Source organism: Rosa chinensis, chromosome 2, assembly GCF_002994745.2.
Source record: "Rosa chinensis cultivar Old Blush chromosome 2, RchiOBHm-V2, whole genome shotgun sequence".
NCBI lineage: Eukaryota > Viridiplantae > Streptophyta > Magnoliopsida > Rosales > Rosaceae > Rosa > Rosa chinensis.
In genome coordinates, this window is record NC_037089.1 from 62,853,091 (window position 1) to 62,873,279 (window position 20,189).

General features: G+C 37.5%; 2 protein-coding genes across 2 annotated transcripts; both read left to right on the forward strand.

The window, feature by feature from the left end:
• The first annotated feature begins 4,950 nt into the window (after positions 1–4,950).
• LOC112189656 (30S ribosomal protein S15) lies at positions 4,951–7,833 on the forward strand. Its single transcript, XM_024329002.2, has 4 exons — positions 4,951–5,025; positions 5,525–5,640; positions 7,488–7,540; positions 7,652–7,833. The coding sequence occupies exons 2-4, from the start codon at positions 5,547–5,549 to the stop codon at positions 7,817–7,819; spliced, it is 315 nt and encodes a 104-aa protein (XP_024184770.1). The 5' UTR covers positions 4,951–5,025; positions 5,525–5,546; the 3' UTR covers positions 7,820–7,833.
• Positions 7,834–12,959: 5,126 nt separating this feature from the next.
• On the forward strand, positions 12,960–13,328 carry LOC112184730. Its single transcript, XM_024322968.1, has one exon. It carries the CDS (start codon positions 12,960–12,962, stop codon positions 13,326–13,328), a length of 369 nt encoding a protein of 122 aa, XP_024178736.1.
• The last annotated feature ends 6,861 nt before the right edge of the window (positions 13,329–20,189 follow it).

Consider the following 20,189-nt stretch of genomic DNA (forward strand, 5'->3'; position numbering starts at 1 on the left):
TCCCGTTTCCCCAAGCATCTACTCAATACCTGAAAACAAGAAGGTGTAGCATCATGAGCAACACAAGCCCAGTAAGTACACAACTTACATTCTTATATTAATGTGTCTTATAAGAAATCAAAACTAAACAACCAAGTAAAATGTACCAAGAACCATTTATATGTTCATACAAATTCTTAAATATGTATATATATATATATATATACACACAATACATACACACACATATATACAAATATATTCATTCGTGTGAATGGTTTGGTAATAAATCACATAGTCACATATTCAAAATACTGATCACAACCAACAAATATTGCAACATTAATATGTGAAATAACATTAAAGCAACACATGCTTGATTTTCTTTTCACTAACACCTTCACATATTCAAAATATATCATAGATAGATATTTGATCAATTTCACTAACACCTTCACATATTCAAAATATATCATAGATAGATATTTGATCAAAATAACATAAGTACATTTCTCTTTTTAGTGAATTTTCAGATTAACTGGTAACAAATCACAATTCCACGTGTTAGGGTCCGACGTACTATACCCAAAACACGGGAAAACCAGGTTAACTGGTATCAAATCACAAATCCACATGCTAGGGACCGACGTACTATTCCCAAAGCATGGGACAACCAGGTTGACTGGTATCAAATCACAAATCCACGTACTAGGGACTGACGTACTATTCCCAAAGTACGGGTAAGCCGCAGCATACCAAAGACACAACTAAGGCATGTATACTCAAAGTAAGCACCCTTCCTAAGAGTATAATAGTGCACTATCTGAAGGGACTAGAGCCCACAGCTTAACAACCACGAAGCACCAAAACACATTTACCAGTAATTCACTTAAGCACGGGGTTGTTGTAATCACCCGACTTCACAATTATACTTTTCAGACATAATCAAATTCACAACATACAATCTTTATAAATTATAGATCGTAATATATGTATATGTACACACACATATAGATACATATACTTAGGAATAATCTCATATGAAAACATGTATAATATAATTGTATATCACAAATAAGTAAATTTACTAGCAAACAACATAATTAAAAAGAAGCTTATACATAATTGAAATCAAGTAAAATAGATAATAATAAAGCACAAACATTAAATAAGTAACTATAAACAATTTAACAAAATTAAATTATAGTTAGTATAAACATTAAAAAGAAGCTTATACATAATTGAAATCAAGTAAAATAGGTAATAATAAAGCACAAGCATTAAATAAGTAACTATAAACAATTTAACAAAATTATATTATAGTTAGTATTTCAGTCCTTATGTCCAAATCTATTGAAGTTCATCAACCATGTTCATGTTTTTCCGATTAGAGTCATCAAACTTCAAGATGTGTTATGTTGTCCATCACAAGTCCGAATTAGTCAAATGAGTACACCATTTCAAAGGGTTTTTCACAAGGAATGCAATGGAATAAGTCATGTAGTCCAGATCAGAGTGATATAGTCCAGAAATGGTGAAGAACCATAACAGTGCAGAAACTGATATTTTTGATACTGTCCTTTGATGTCTATGTAATTACGTACTGTGTATTTTACCATTACTTCTCAAACTCTCCAGATCATAAGTAGAGGTCCTAAGCTTCAAATTGATATAAAGTTTGTAGAAAATGGATAAGAAATGAGGGAGATATGAATTTTTGAAGTTGTGATGGCTGTATGAGATTTCCAGTAAGTTTAAAAGTTGAAAACTTTGATTAGCCATAACTTCTTCATTTCTTAACCTTTTTTAGTGATTCAAAAGCCTAAATTGAAGAACTTTTGATGAGGAATCTAATACTGTAATTATTTTTGACAAAACAGATTTTTTTATATACGAAAATACTGGTTTGCAGCAAAGCAGATCCTTTTCCATCTTATCATTGATTATGTAGTTTGATAAATCTTAAAGACAAAAGAACATAAAAATGTATTCATGTACTTACTTAAGAAACTCAGGGGTGAGGTGAAGATTTTGGTCTTGAATTCAAGCTTGGACTTCTTTAAGAAAAACAAGGGAGCTAAGAGAAAAATGATGAAGGATTTGTGTGAAGAACTTCTAGTTGAGTTTTCTCTTCAACTAAGGGAGTGTTTGATCAATTTTGCATTTGATCTTCAAGCTTGTAAGAAGTATGATCAGATCATATGCTTAAATAGGCTAGAATTAAGCATAAAATAAGTAAGTGACAAATTATTATAAAGTGAGTGACTAATTACTATTTAGGTTAAATGATTAAAAGGATAAAATAAAATTAAAAAAAGTAATAAAAGAAAGAAAGCATAAATCCACTTGCTAAATATATATATATATACACACACACATATATATATATATATGTATGTATGTAACACACCACTACTACAAAAAGTGCATCACACAACACCCATCAGATAACGGAACAAAGATCCTCTGTTGTCTGTTAATGTGAACTGCTTTGTACAACGCTATTAATCATGTTCTGTTGTGTGAATGTCAGGAAATTGATAACCTTTTCCTCAGAACTATATTGGACAACACAATTAAGCATGGTCTGTTGTCTGAATCTAACAAAATTTTCCTGCAGATTTCCCTCCACTCTCAAGTCATAACTCCATCCCGAAACAATGAAATTTGTGCTACAAGGTACAACGCTTTAGTTATTTCTGTTGTATAACAGACAGCTGAGCGCCAAATTTTCAGAAACCTCGCTTGAATGTCTAGGTTACAATTTCTACTAGGTGTATCTAGTGCAAGATGCAAAAATTGTACAACGGATTGTAGCCATTCTGTTGTCTGAATGAGGAACATGAGCGGGAAAATTTTCATTTGAGCTCAAATAGGCGGCATGTTTCCCTCTTTGTTTTGGCATTATCTTTTTATGTAATACACTCATACGACAGTGTTTTACTTATCTGTTGTGGGAGGGACTTACAAATTTACTCATGTTTTTATTGATGACACATCCCTAGCCATATTCGTTCAAAAGAAAAAAGAGAGAGAAAAAAACCTATCTCCTCTCCCGAAGCCTCTCTCTCAGTCCTCCTTCGCCTGGGTTCACTCCACCTTTCTTCCTCATATACCGACCCAAATTCCCAAATCTCCTCATCCTCGCTCCCAAATCCCCACACCTCCTCCTCCTTGCTTTCAAATGAGTGTCAATTGAAGAGATGCTGAAGACTACACCTTTGCCAAAGCTCTTTAAGACTCTTCAGATCTCCGACTCCAGCGAATATGACTCCAAATCGAGGGCGAGATCGTTAGGAAGCCTTGGGACTCACCGTCGTCACAAGACTCAATATCGTCAGGCTTGTGTTTTTGCTCAGAAGCCATAGAACACGATGCACTACACAGTGGTGAGCACCACCGGCGCCATCGGCAAGCTCAACGAGGTCAAGATCGAGTCTGGCGAGGTCTTGTACCCCGGCCTCAGTAAAGGTGAGAAAGCATGGCACCTCTTATCCATTCTATTGACAGTGGCCTAATTCTCTGATTTGTTCGATGGAGGGGGAAGCACTTTTCATGGAGGCCATGGCCGCAATTTCGGCCATAACCTTTCACTTCTCCCCTCAAACCCTAAAAACTGATTGATGGGTTCAAATTGGGCAGACTTACTCTTCACTTCTCCAAACTGGTGGTGCGATGCAAACTCTAATAAAAGGTAAAGAGAAAAAGTATCTCAGTTGTTACTGAATTAATATGCGTATTAAGTTTAGAGTTTCCTTTATATCTGAATTTGAAACCTGGGGTAGAATTTGGATTCTATTTCATTAATTTGTTCGTATCTTTCGTTTGTGTTGGAACTAGTTCATTCCACTTGTTGTTTTACTTTTTAGGAAGCCAACAAGCGTAATAACAATTGGCTACCACCTCCTTGGGCTATTCTTGCCTTGGTTGTCCTCGGATTTAATGAATTCATGAATCATGATAGTCTTAAGGTATATACTTTTCTTGTACCAAGGATATATGAAGTTGTTGGTGTTTATTTATACTTATCTATTTTTGTGCCTTAATGGCAGAAATCCTTTGTATCTGCTGGTCATCTTCATTGGCTTTTTACTCTTTAAAGCACTATGGGTGCAGCTAGACATCTCGGTCGAATCCGCAATGGCACTGTGAGTGTCAAACTTTGTTCTAATTGTTTATTGTTCTTGTCCTATCTAATCTATTTGGTTTGCTTACAAGATGGTTTCAAAATAGAAGTTAGATATTTAGATTTGGTCAATCATAAGCTATCTAAATATACAAAATTGCATGCTTCCTGCTAATGCTTCACATCAAGAAGGGGTTGGGGGGATTTGTCATCAATTACAATAATAAGGTATAGTTGCTTATGTTCTGTTTGCTGCCTTATATATAAATTTCTTGATTAATATGAATATCCTTCCAATTGTGGCTTACTGTATAATTATTTCCAATTACTGACAGACTTGAGTTCAAGAGAATCATTTCACCCTTAAAGTATCAGACAAGGTGTGTTGCAGCATTTTGCTGATCAGCAAGGATTCTGGCAAGTATTCTTGCAATTATTATTATTTTTTTATATGTGAAGTACATCATGTTTATGGGAACTGGGTTGCTTAGTAGAGATGTGGGAACTTGGTAGGTTTCAAATGACTTTGTGCTGGACGAGATGAGTTTTTATAGCCTTCTCTTAGTTGGATTGTAATTTTTTAGTTTAGTCTTGGTATAAGTTTTTGTACTAGTATAAATTGCTGACCATAGTTCTTGCTTTATATCTGGTTCTCTTTGTGTTCTTGTTTCTCGTTCGGTTCTTGGGTTTCTTGAGGTTATTCAGATTCTTTATATGCTGCTTGGAGCAGTTCCTGTGGAGTAATTTACAACTATAGTTCGAACAAATATTTCAATGTTGTGCTTTATTGAATTTATTTTTGGGTCCTCTGCAACTCATTGATTAATGTTGTTTTTTCAGGGCAGAGGCTTCGTATCATAGATATAGGTCAAACTCCTGAGTATATGATAAAGCCCCCGAAGGAAGGCTTGGTTGAGAAGGCAAGTAGAGTTCCTTTATCTTTTGCATTACCTGTGACTTTTCACAATATTCATAAATTGTATTTATCTTGGGGGAATTGCTCGCAATTACAACTTCAATGTAGAAAACTCATGAACATTAACAAGTTAAAGGAAGACATTTATTGATTTTTATAATATATTTGTTTTCTGTTTTTGACTATGTCGAATTGTGATAAATGCATATGGAATGAATTTTCAGAATAGCTCTTTCTTAAGGTCCTGAGTACTATCCTGATAGAAATGGAGAGAGTCATTGATCATTATGTGTATGTGTGTGTGTGTGTAAGTGGCACACAGTTATGTTACTCTAGGTCTTCTTATGTTCATAATGTATCCTATCTATTGGAAAGTGTCTGTTTGTAGAGAGTTTAACGTGCACTTGTATTGTTATAGTTCTCATATGAGGTAATATTGTCAATGATGATCTATATTCAGCAGTTTGGTGCCTAATATGTGTTAAATACTATGTTGAATGCAGTATTTCCATCCAGATAAAATGCATGTCTTCTGCAGAAAAGCTGAAAATTGAGCTTGGCAAAGTTAGAGATGAATTTAAAATGTCAGAGTCAAATTGTGGTTCTGCACGAGTTCAAGGTATGGGTTTTGATATTGTATTTTACTACATCTTTTTTTTAGTCATAGAAGAAAGCATTTTTTGTATTCTCATTCTTACTATACAAGTGTAACTTTAATATTTATCGATGGCACGCAATTCCTAATGTTTAAAAAGGCTTGCTTCCTCGTATCTTAATATTTTTAACATTTATCTATATGTACATCACTGCTAGTTCATACACTGTCATACTACTAGAGGAGGACAGAAAAGGTAATAGGTAAGTCTATGCAAAAAGATGTCTCAAACCTAATATGTGGTTGGCCACTCATTTTCATTTTTAAGTGCAGATTTGTATCGGGCTAGTTTCTTTGAATGGTGCATTCTCCCTTTATTTTGATATAGGAAACTATTATCAAAACAAAACAAAAAAAATCTTCTGGGTAACCTTTATGAAGATGTTCTTCATCAATAGAATGAACTCCCGGGGGGGGGGGGTGTGCTAAAGTATTGTTTAAGGGTGGCATCATCTTAATTAGCAGTTGTTTTATGTGCAAAATTACCAAGGATTACTACCTTTTGTAATAGTGCAGGTGGCTTTAGAGTTCTGGTGTTCTTTCCTCTTTTATTCTTCTCTCTTTTTTGAGGTTCAGTTGGTTACATCTGGTGCAGTGAAGAATTTCTTTTGTTAAAGATTCAGTGAAGGATTTCCTTTGGGCCCGAAGGGGATATAGAGTATAGAGTTGATACAGAGTCTCGTGATTCATGGCAAAGGAATCCCTTGAGTATATATGGAGGGAAAGAAAGCAACAACTGATGTTTTGAGAATATAGTCCCAGTTAGAGACATTAAGCACGCCAAGCACTGCACACACATTCTTTTTGCTTTTTATTTTTTATTTTTTTTATCATAGAAACCTCTATCGATTCACAACAACCTTAGACTAGTTTTATAGGACTTAGTTTTGTGTCTCAGTTGAGTTTGTTCATCTTTCTTTGGTTGTGAATAAGATTCTTTTGCTTATCAGAAAGGGGAGGAAGAGAACAAGGTGAAATTGGTATTTGGTTGCTGGTTAGAATATAAATTCTTGTATTTTGGACAGCAGCTACAACATGGATGTGATATTAGCATGTAGGAATTACTGGAAGGGAAAGGCCGAAAGGGCATTAAACTGATGTTACTTATGTTAGGCTTTTGTTCATGTAACTAGAGGGAGAGGTTGTAATTGCAATTGAGAAAGGAAATACGATGTGTTATTGTGTAGTACAGTGACCCAAGAATAGTACTTCATTTTCATTTATAAGTTCAGTCACAAAATTATCATCAATTGTGTTCACGGTGGTATTGCGGGAATTTTAGGTTACAATAGTACTTCATTTTCATTTAATGAAGCTGAGGTGGCTGCAAATGAGAAAGGATAAATTAGTAGAAAATTTTTGGAACCTCTCTAAGGCCTTGTAGGAGTCTGACTATTGCTGCGATCTCATCATTTAAGAAGAGCATGTGATGGCTTCTGTTGATGGGGAGTCCATCTGAATTCTTGAATTGGACTGAGTCAATTTTGAAGGGGTCGCCTGAGCATCAGGCCTTGTAGTTGGAGCCTCTGGACAGTAATCCACATCGATATGACACCTTAGCGTTCATAGGGTTGGGATGGCTGCTGTCGTAGTTCTTATGTTTATAATTTGAGGGTTGAATATGAACTTTTGGGTATAAAATTGCAGGGGAGGCCCCATAGAATTTCTTCTAGGAATAGAAAATTTCTCTTTCTTTTCCTGGCTGGGAAAAAATAATGATTTCAACTTTTCTGTAATTAGTACACAAATGGTATGTTTTCTACTTGTGATACTTGTGGAGGTTTGCTGACCTGTTTCTCTTCACTCCGCAGTGGCACAACTCACAACTAAGATCAAACATATGTCTTCAGTTTTACACAAAAAGGTAACAACCATTGATTTGCTTAAAATTTTGATTCATACGTAAAATAATATGTTTAGCATCTGATTCAGTAACAAGCTTCTGTCTCAGTAAAAACTCATATTTCTTTTGTAGGATAAGCATTCACTTAAGGGTCTTCAAGCAATGGTGCAGAGGAGAAAGAAGCTATTAAAGTATCTTCGAAGAACTGACTGGGACTCTTACTGCCTTGTTCTCTCCAAACTTGGTCTCTGGGACACACCAGATGTCAAACAAGAGTACAAGAAACATTACAAGAATTAAAGCATTTGATTTTCTCTTTGTTTCTTCAGTTGTATTAGCTTTTGCTTTCTTTCATGCAGCATATGTGCATGTTTTTGGAACTTGCATGTTGTATTAGCTTTTGCTTTCTTTTAATGTAATTAGCTAGAATGCCTTCTTCTTTGGATTTATGGAATGGATGGATATATGAAAGCTACCTCTTTTGGTACATTAGATTGTTGAATTAGAGTATTTGAATGCCTAAATCTTATATATTGTGCATTATTTTTGTGGAAATATTTCAGGTAAAGAATTGAAAATAATCAAACAACAGTTGATTATATTACGTTGTAAGAATATGTATATATCGTTAATCACACGACAGAATCAATTTTAATCACACAACGGTACCAATCAAATTTTGTTGTCTCATTAAAAATCACACAACAGAACAAATACATATCAGTTGTCTAATGTTAAATCACATAACGGTATATAAATAAAATGTTGTATGACTTGTGAAGAATTCGACACTGAGCCTCACACATACAACAGTTACTTATGATACCTGTTGTGTGAAGGAACAACCAACAACAGTCGCTATATTTTTCTGTTGTATGATAAGTTAACCAACAACAGAGTGTACATACTTCTGTTGTCTGAGTGTTATTTTTCTGTTGTGTGAGAAGTTAACCAACAACAGTGTGTACTTACTTCTGTTGTCTGATCACCATCGAAAATGCGACGCATCCAATTTCTGGCATTGGCATGCGCAGAATTGGTGCAACGGTTTTAAGCAGTGCGTTGTGTCTATGATGTTCAGATAACGGTGTTTCACCGTTGTGTGAGTGTGCTTATCACACAACATCGAGATAGACGACAGACATGGTGAACATCACACAACAGATTTCCACCGTTATGTGATGCAGTTTTTGTAGTAGTGCACACTCATCCATATGCACATTTACCCAATTAATAAGTAAAGAACTTTAGTGCTTTCTTAAGGTAAAAAAAATGATAGTAATTAGTACTAAAATGACATGCATAAAAAAATAACATAGATGAGAGTATTGAGCTCACTAACAAAGATTTTTCAAATATAGTTAATAATATAGTGTTCTATAGTTGGCACTAATTTTCGGGTTATTACAAAAACTCACAAGTGAGTTCCCCACAGACACAACTTCTTGCAGAACCCTTTAGAATCTGCATAAGAGTGTATCCATTTCCCATCATCAACATCCCCAAAGCGAACGCACGCAGGCAAAACCAACACCACAGTAGGCTCATCCGGTTCAAAACCCTGCTCCCATGTCTCATTAAAAAACCCCAAAGCTTCACTGTCCCTCCCACACTGCACTAAGCATGAAATCATCGAGTTCCACAAAACAACATTCCTCTCACCCATCTTCCTAAACAAACACAACCCAGTATCGACATTGCCACTCTTGCAAAACCCATGAATCATCAAATTCCAAACAATCACATCTCTTTTAGACATTTCATCGAACACCTTCTGTGCATCACCCACCCTCCCACAAGTCACATACAGCTCAATGATCCCCACCCTAACTGAACCAAACCAAAACCAAATCTGGAAAACAATATATTGTCCAATCAATTGGCATTTGACATCATTCAAAATCAAAAAACCATTTGTAAACATAGACTCAAGCTTTATGCTTTCTTTCCTTACGAGCTAGATCAAAAACCCATTAATCAATGCTTGCCCAGAAATCACTTACGGAAGAATATTTTCCAATTTGAGAGAAACCCATTGATCCAAACCCACATTAAAAGCTTCAAGCTTTAACATAAGAGTAGAGGAACAACCGAAAAAACTGAGATCCAGAGGTGCCGAGGGTGCCGCTTGAAATTGAATCCGAGATCGGGAGTTGCGAAGAGGGATGGGGCACCGAGGCCGAGTTTGGTGCCAATGCCGAGACCAAGAGGTTGACATGACTAATACCCTCGCTGGGTTCCGATACCGAGAGGAGATTGGGCGTTGGTCACCGAGAAAAGCTTCTGTGTTGACTGCCAGGATGCACGGCCGGGATTTGATGATCAGAGAGAAATACGAACTCTGCTCTCTCTCTCTCTCTCTCTCTCTCTTCCATACACGAACCCAGAAGAATTGGTGGGTTTTGCAAAAGCGATTGGGTCGAAGGAAAGACAGGTTTTTAACGGCGTCGGAGGGAGGAGAGGTCCTGAGATCCATTTTGTTTCCCCTTGGGTATTGGATTTGATGGATACTTGGTTGCGCCTGTGTAGTGGATTTGCAGGTGAGCCGACTGGAGAAAAAAGACAGGGTCATGGGTTGAAGATATAGGCAGCCAGGGTCTCCTTCCAGTCGATTCGGGTATGGGCGAAGGCGGATGTGTCGCCGGCAGTGGAGGAGGAGTTGACGAGAGAGCCTATGCCGAGAATTGGTTCTTTGGATGATTCTGAGAATGGAGGAAAAGTGGAGGTTTTGATCTGGGAGAGAGAGAGAGAGAGAGAGAGAGAACAAAGTTCATACTTCAATAGCTTCAGAGTGTGGATAAAAAGACGTGTTTGCCCTTTTTTTTGGGCTCACGTGCTTTGCACGTGACTTTTTTAACGCAGCTGTCAGCGAAATCTAACGGAAGTACCTCGTCGATAGCGAAATATGGGTTCAGGTATCACATTGATACCATTGAGAGTGTGGGTATCAAATTGGCTGGTGCACAAGAGTTGATGCACTGATTGTGCATTTTTCTCAAAATATAACATACTAATTTAATATGCTCTAAAAAATTGATTTATACTAAAAAAAAACTCCTTTTTGTACTTTTTCTAGACAGGGCTGAGCCATCCCTATACTTTACAAAAATGGGCCGAACTAGGGCCCGCTCAAGGCTCAAAAGCGAAGCCTAAGCCCTATCGTATGTGAAATGGGTTGGGCTATGCTAGCCCATTAGCATGGACAAGACCAGCCCATAACAAAAAAAATAGGGCTAGGCTTGGGCAATGCCTAGCGGCCATGGGTTGATTTTATAGGCCGAGCGACATCATCGGGGATGGCGCATTGGTGCTGATGGGTGCTTGCGGTAGATCATGCTTGAGTCCTCTTCTTTTGGACTTGGACCTTGGGCCTACTTGGTTGCCAGGGTTTATGTGGCCCAATGCAAGTGGCGTTTTCTAGGTGTTGGGATTTACTACCCTAGGGTTAGGGTTTGGGCTCTTACTTTTGTTTTATGTTTCATTTTTTGAGCTCGAGTTAGCCCACTCTAGGTAGGCCGTACAGAGGTCCTATAGAGCATGGATAAATTGGGTTGGATCTTGAATTGTTCGGTGAAAACCGTAGTAGTGTCAGGTTACTAGTTAGTAGTTGCTTAGCACTTCACTCTAGGTTAGCAGTACGTAGGTAGCTCTAGGACTCTGTTAGCAATGATACAAATCGTTCGTGCCCTCTGTGGATGGTCATTGTGTACTGTTTACCACATTTCCCTTTAATGGATTGACACCCAAGTTCTTGATTAAAAAAAAAAAGTTTATGTCAGGGACGGTACTTAAATTAAAACTAATTAGACAATTTTAGTAACTAATATGGCAAATCAAATCCAAATTATATACTATATCAGACAATTTAGTACATACGTCATATTTACCATTGAAAACAAGGGCATTGTAAAACAACAATTTTTGCAAGCATGTCTCACATTTTTTTTTATCCAGTATATGATATATTATGGTCCATATATTATTATAAACTTATATCAGATATAAATATAGGTGGCAAACACAAAAACGCATTCCTTATCTTAATGTAAAAACTCTCACTTCATGCTTATACCTTTGGCCAAAATAATTCTTGACCATCTTGGGATTGACCTAAACGTCTTCTGTTTGGTTTTTGTCCATAATAAGAACGAATGAATGATTGGAACTTTTGGGATTGGCTTTTGGGGTATTTAAATCCAATTTTATTGCATATTAGCCGTTTGTAATCTTGTGTTAGCTTAACAGCCTTTGAATATTTTGCTCAAGAAACATGTGTTTCCTTGATTTCTGTCCATTAAACAATATCACATATAAACAAAAGGGGAGTTAGGTTTGAAGGCTGTCTTATTTAAAGGGTTAGGTAGAAAGAAATATATACCTGTAGCTGTTGGTGACTAATTAACACAATAAACGGAGACAGAGTTGTTAAGTTTCATGATCTGACCGAATATGTATGATTTCTTTTATTTCAATGTCATATTTAGTTATGCACTTTAATAATTTGGAATTTCATGGCATGCTGGATCTTTTGGAATTTAGAGACAAATTATTGCACACATTTTTATGTATAAATTAATATCATACTGATCTACCAAAATATCAAAAGTTCTATCAGAGCAAGTTTATCCGTAGTCAAGAAATGTCAAGGTCGAAAAGCGTCGACTAGTCAAGTAACTGTTCACTGCCACTGGACATGGGTTTGCACCAGTTTTTTTTCTTAACCAGTCAAGACTGTTCACTTTCACTGTACATCCAGCATTTCCACTATTCATTTTAATTTTGTCATAATTTTTTAAAAAAATTAAAATATATTTTACATAAATAGATGATAATAATGGAGATTTATGGATAATTCATGTCATAATTATGTAATTTACTATTTTTCTAATATTTTCGGTGGACAAATTATGAGTCACCTATAATTACCGACAATTTATCTTGAAATGAGTGAAGCACCACCGACAATTTTTTTGAAACGCTTGAAACAACCACCGACATCTTTGAACGGAACATATCATTTGCATACTATTTAATCTAACGGTTATTGTTTATGTAATCTTATCTAAGATTTCATATCAGATTACATCGAACCAGGAGTGAACACGTGTTCTAGAAGTCTAATCACGTTTTATGTGAAAATTGTAAATAAATAGAGCAAGAGGCAGTACACCATTCACACACAAGCTGATATTCACATATCTTCTTATTTTCATATCTCCAGATCCAACACATTTCCTCTCCTTCCCTCATTTCAATGAAGAGATTATGAGCGAAGTATCGACAATCTCAAGATCAAGATCATGAAGAGATGTGTAGGACTAATGCTCTTGTGATAGCAGCAGTAGCTGAAGCTGAAGGTTCATCCGGATCACGACGACGAGGTTCTCAACCAGGGCGTGCACCGAATGAGGAGTGATTTAGGGAATCAAGAGGGGAAAACATGATGGAAGATTACTTTATGGAGCGTCCAGTTTTCAGTGAAGAGATATTTCGGACACGGTACAGGATGAGTCACAGCGTTTTCAACCTCATCTCCAGTGACCTTTATCGCTATGACCAGTACTTTGTCCAGAAATCAGATGCTGCTAAGAAAGTCGGACTACTTCCCCAGCAGAAGCTAACATGTTCCTTAAGAATGCTTGCTTATGGTGCTGGAGCAGATCAATGCACTAAGTATTGTCGGATGGCAACATCTACCTCCATCGAGGCTCTGAAACGATTTACAAGAGGAATCGTTAATCTGTACTCGGCAGAATACCTCCGGGCTCCTACTCCGGCAGATCTCAGAAGACTTCTCGCCAAAGCTTAGAGAAGATGCTTTCCTGGGATGATTAGAAGCATCGACTGCATGCACTGGCAATGGAAGAATTGCCCAACAGGTTGGGCTGGAGAATACAGCGGTCGAAAACGTGTGCCCACTATCATTCTTGAATCAGTCGCATCTTATGACACATGGATATGGCATGCCTTCTTTGGAATGCCTGGATCATGCAACGACCTCAACGTGCTTGCTAAGCCCCCGTTGTTTGACGAGCTGACTATTGGTCGAGTCCTTCATATCCAATTTCAAGTGAATAATAGAATTCACAATTTAGACTACTATCTTGCTGATGGTATCTATCTGTAATGGGCGACTTTCGTGAAATCAATTCCAAGGCCTACACGACCCAAGGATCTGAAGTTTTCCCAGGCTCAAGAGGGGTACATGAATGATGTAGAAAGATGTTTCAGCATTTTACAGACGATCTTTAGTATTGTTCGAGGAGCTGCTCGTGGTTGGGATAGAGAAGACCTACGATTCATTATGCTGACTTGTATTATATTACACAACATGATAATCGAGGATGAAAGACCAGATGACAGTGATGAGGATTTGGAGTCCGATGAAGAAGAGGATAACAATACGAAGCCCAGGTTTGGGAAGGACCGACCGGTGATAACTTTGATCCTATTGGTAGAGATGGTTATTATTTCAACGGATTCATGGATCGATACGATGCCATTAGAAGTGTAAACAGTCATTCAAACCTTCAAGAAGATCTAATAGAGCATTTCTGGAACATTCAAGGCAACATGGAGATCTAGATCCGGTATAGGTTTTTTGGAATAATTGGCTAATATCGATGTTTTTTTATGTTTGTGTGCTTTGAATTTGGCTTGTATTATGTTTTGGGAAGTTGGTGGGCTTTTAATTTGGCTAATGTCTATGTTTTTTATGTCAGTGTGATTTTAATTTTGTTTGTATTATGTATTTTATGTGCTATGATTTTGAATATAAGGTGTGCTTTAATAAGAGGAATTTTCAAATACAACTTTTATTTCATAAAATTTGTGGTTACATAAATGAAAAAGTACGAATAAGTACAATACAATTACATAACATGCATAATCACCTAATTATTCAAATCATGATCCTCATCCTGTCTAGGAATCCAATTTGTGTTTGAAGGTTCATCATTAAGGTTAGGGTTGGTGGAATCACCCGTAGACAAATGTAAAAAATGTGGTTGTGTAGGATATCCCGCGGGGTAAGGTGGTTGCGGATAGTATCCACCGGGGTAAGGGAGTTGTGGGAATACACCGGTAAAGGAAGGTGGTAGGAATCCACCTGTAAAGGGAGGTTGTGGGAATCCATCGGGGCAAGGTGGTTGTGGGTATGCACCGGAGTAAGGTGGTAGGTATGCACCACCAAAATTTGGTTGTGGGTATGCACCACCAAAATTTGATTAGGGGAATGCATCACCAAAATTGAGTTCCGGATAGTATCCACCCATAGAAGGTGGCGTCTGCTCGCCAAGTTCTTCTTTCTCCGCTATCTTCTTTTGCTTTCTTGACCAATAACGCTTTTTATTTGGCGTCATTTGACTTGTATTAATCTCCATAATACGCTCTTCCCTCTCTTTAATTCGGTCTTCCCTCTCTTGTAATATGAGTTGCTCTTTTCGCATTTCGATTTGCAATCGGATACATTCTCGTTGATTTTCCTCTTGGAGATTTCGAGCGAATTCATCATTGAGTTTTTTCCTGCCCGCGGTTGCCTCTATTTGGTTGTTCGCTATACTCTCGAGTATGCTTGAAAAATGACTTTTATCTTTCGCTGCCTTCTTTCCTTTCTTAATTGCTTTTTTCGCAGTCTTCCTTCCTTGAGGCCTCACATTAGGATCTACAGTTTCACCTGCAATTACCTCATCTACATCCATGTCCAAGTTGATGGGGGAATTTCAGCAATTGGTTGTCTGTGCGTATGCTGCCTTCCTTCATTTGATGTTCCTCTGAATGTATGGCTACTGATGTCTTGAAATTGTGTAAAGCCCTCCACAACAGCGTAACTATCAAAACTCTGAAACATGTGTCTTTTGGTCCTCCCTTTTTTCTTCATCCCGTTATGACACAATTTATGTGCTTCATCTTGCTACGTAATTAAAAAAAATAATAACAAATGAAATTAGTACAAATATAAACGCTATTATGAAGTGTCATCTATTATAAATGTCATACTTTTAATAAGAGAGTATCTCACCGTTTTACAATAATAATCAATAAGTACAAATATAAACATCATTGTAATTACATCATTATTTATCAACTAATTATTTTAATTATAACGAAAAACAATTACTACAATTAAAACGATATTATAATTACTACATTATTGATCCAACACATTTTACTATAATGTATCAACAAATTAAATGATTTATCAACAAATACACACCTCATCAACCACATTTGAACCTCTCTTGTACCAATTTTTCGCTTGCCTTAATGTACAATGCCACTCAAAGAGTTCAACCTTCAAAATTTTCCACCTTCCCTGCAAAGATTGGGTTGATCGGCCCTTGGGCCAATTTGAGTTAAAGTGTCGTTTCACGCGCAACCATAAGTTTTTTTTTTTCCTGATTGTGCCCACAGCCGGACATTGGCTTACAGCTTTCCAAGACTTGCACAATTGAACATTTTCCTCATCAGTCCATCTCCTTTTCTCTTCGATATTATCATCTTCACTTTGATCTCCTACGTGTCCGGCCACTGGACGTGTGTTTCCCCTTTGTTCGGTCATATTGGATAATGAAAATTTTGGATGATGAGAGCTATATGAAGAGGAGGAAGGTGTAACTATGAAATCCAATTTTTTGGGTGTGAGCTGTTAGAAAAACTTGTAGGTATTTATAGAGAATTTTTTACAATTTTTTACATTTTTTTTGTTACCGTTTCTAACCGTTAAAACCCAATAAATATATATTGGTAGCAGACCGTCGGATCCTCAAATGAAATTGAAACCAATAGCCCAGATTAAAGGACCGTTGGATTCAAAAATCTGTTTAGCCAACGGCTCCTGTGCACGTGTCTTGACCGCGGCCCACTATATGTCGCTACACGACAAAAAACTGATATTCACGTGCTGCGGCGCTTTCTGCTTGGTCCGTGTGTTTCACGCTCTCGTCCATCGCGTGTCTCTCTGGGCATCAATGACTGACGTCACCCATGTGTGGAGCTCGGGCCGAGATGGCAGTGAAGATGACTGGGTCAGGAAATTAGTCACAGGCTTGCCCCTTTTTTTGGCCTTGGTCATGCAAATCCAAGACTTGGCTGGTCAAGGTTGGGCCGCTAGAAGCAAAAATATTAGTTAGCCCAGTCACCACATCATGTTTCCCTGCTGGTGCATGGTCAAAACGAGACTGTTGCACTTGCTCTAAGGTCTCAATTGAATTGAACTACTCCTTTGTGGCCTAAATGAAGTTGTGTGAGACTAAAAGTTTATTGTCCTTTTTTTATTAAAAAAAAATATATGACAACTCTTTAATTGATTAGCAAAATCATATAAAATGATTTACTCTCGTGGGGCTGACAGAAAAACTATTACCTAAACGATTCAACCTTTTTAAGAAACAATGAAGCCTATCCAAAAAAGTTCTAATTAATCCATCGAAAAATCAAAAGGCACAGATGAAATGAACACCATTGGCGTCATATCTCAATAATAACGGAGTTAGGTGCCATGTCCAAAGGACCTAATCCACCAAAGTCTGAACTATAGCCCAACCTAGTAACCCAAACCCAAACCGGGCTCAAGAACCAGGCCAATAGTGAACCCAAACCCATCTTCTAAGGACACCCAAAGACTGGGCGCCCCAGCCACAATGCAGCTGTTGCCAAAGATTGGTCCGCCGCTCCTATTGCAAGCTTCCCGCTGGCACCCTTCCAAAAATGATCGTTATCGTCTTCCCCCTACTGTTATACTAGTACCCAAGCAGCCACAGCCACTTCCACCATGCCCCCACTGGTGCAACCTCGCCATGTCGCGTTGTCACGCCACCAAACCTCCTAGCAACATCGCCAAGCCACGCTACCCCTCCAGGCCTCGCAAACATGTCCACTATTCATTGTCCATGATGTCACTACAAAAATTAAATTAATTACCAAATCAAATAGAAGGACTAAAGATGAAGTAAATCTATGATGCTTGAGTTTTTTAGTAGACTAAATTGTTTTTAATTAACCGATATCAAAATATATACTAAATGAACATAAAATAAATATTGCATAGCAGTAGATAAAAGTAATCCTCAGGATGCGTGAGACCCCTTCTCACATACCTAGCGCCGGCAGCGGCGCTTCACTGCCATGGAAGCCTTTGAGGCTTTCTTAACACCAAGCGCTCAGGCGCTTGTTTCCAGTGGAGTCCGACCATAGTGACCTCGGAAAGGTGCAGCACGCTGCCCTCAACCCCTCAATTCCAAATCCGATCAGATGGATCTGCTTCTGTTCTCTGGGACCAAGCGATTGGTGATCACTGCTTAGGCAGGCGAATCTGCTTATGGATTCCGATACGACTTTGGGATCTGAGCACTAGGTGGTGGTTTCGATGCTTCTTTGCAGATCTGACATTAATGGTGATGACCGGGATATTCTGGCTTTCCTCAACTTTAGAGGTTGGTGGATTGATGCTGGCTGCGGCAGTGCGCGGTGGTGTAGTCGCTGCCCAGACTTGACTGCGAAGGATGGCGGTGAGGTGGAGAGGCGACGCAACAAGTCGGGGTTGGCTCTTGATTTTGGAACACGATGATGGCACTAGCGGGCCAACGAAGAGACGTAATCCTGGGCTTCTGGTGCCCATAGAGGTTGAGAGGCCCACGGTAATGGGTGTGGACTCTTGGGTGCAGTCATGTGCCCATTCCTTTTTCTCAAGCTATTGGGTTTGGGACCCAGGTGGAATAGATGAGGGTATGGGCTTCCTAGACTTCTAGAGGCCTTAATTACCTAATGTGTAGTATTTTAAATAAGGAGACTAGTCTTATCATTCGCTTGATTAATGTCGCAGATAAGCCAAGTTTTCCATTAGTTTTTAGTTTACTTTTCTTATCTTGCAGATTGGTAGAGAAAATTCTCAATGACTTCAAAGAGTCTCACTTGGGCTACTATACTGTAAGCAGCTCAATTGCGGCATAGGCGAGCAGCATAGCCAGTTTTTAATGGATGAGGATAATCTACATCAGTTTGTAGTTGCATTGTTTTCTAATTTCCAGAAAGTGAGTTTCAACTTTGTAATCGTACAACCAATCCAACAAAAATATGGTATGTTCTGCCTTAGATTTTCAATATAACCTTATTAGGTCAATTTATGCTCCTGTGAATATTCAGAATACCCCTATAAACGACTGTAACCATCGTTGAGAATCAATATATATAAGTTTTATTTTATTCAAAAAAATATATATATTCCAATAAAATCCTTGGGACTCATTCGGTTGGGAGAGGACTAACCCCAGGCCTAGTCGGCCAAGTCCTAGTGCCGACCCTGGAATTGCTTTATGAGAAGAAGGAAGATTGCTAGGGGTATCAATGTTTGGAACATTATTGAATCCAAAGCGATTTCTTAACATTTCGTATTGTCTAATGTAGCATTAGAGTTAAACGCTCCAACCCCCATACCTTTCTATTTGTTTCTTCGGGTTTGTACATGTCTGCATGAGGTTAGCTCATTTTCTTATTAATATATGCAATCATGTTTCTCGATCATTTCTTTGTATTTGGTTGCCCCCCTTTTAAATGTATGTATGTGGGAATTGCACGGAGGGAAGATTTAGGGTGTAATCTCTGTATATACCATTCTTAATCCATTAAAACTTAAACTTTTGAGGACAATTAGTTAGTTATCTAACAATCAAAAGATGAAAGGGAATGTAATCCAAGGCATGTGAAAATCTCAAGACAGTAATGGATTGGAGCCTAGAGCCCTTTACTTGGTATTTTATAAATATAATGATGAAGCAGTAAGACATGAATTTCTCCAAGATTTTGTGCAGAAAAAAGCTAATGAGCTTTTGTTCATTACATTAGCATTCCAATGACTATGTTTACAGAAATGATTGTGCACCTCATTCATCCAAGAAAGGGAAAATTATTGTGCTCATTAAGACGTACTATTTCTGAATATTGTACTATTAGTCCCATGACTTGGAAATTATGATCAAGCAGACTAGTTCATGAATTCTGACCTTAATGATTTATGGAAATGACAATAATTAAACAACTGTTTCTTGTAGTTGAACAAATGATGATATCTTATACAATTACCAAGCAGTACTTAATAAGCATATACATGTCCAATTAAATGGCACTTGCTAATTAAATTTATATATGAGATAATAGCTTAATTGGTCAGAAACTCAGAACCAAGAAATTTTTAACAGAATGCAAGCAGAAAATAAAAAATATATAGAAGACAAGGACTAGAGGATATACTAATCAAATCTATTTTTCTAGAAACACAAGAACAAAATAACAAATGGTTGGATGCTATATAACCTTCTTCATTTTTACTGATGAGTGATGACCATTATGTATATACAAGAACACGAGATCTGTAAATAGATAATTAAGGCATGGTTGGTGATGTACCTTCGGTTTAGAGGAGTTGAGCATTATGGATTTAAAAGCAACTATTATACATGATTATAAACTTATGATGTATTTTTAGATGTAAACATGATTTCACAAAAAGAAAAAAAAAGGTAATCGAGAATCTGGACATCGTCTGTAGCAGTCGTCTTGGGTTAAAACTGGGCTGAGAACTAGCTAGTCCAGTACGTAGAGAAGGACATGCATATCTTGTTGAAATGTCCACTAAAAAAAAGATGAGTCTTTTGACACCCCATTTAATATTCAA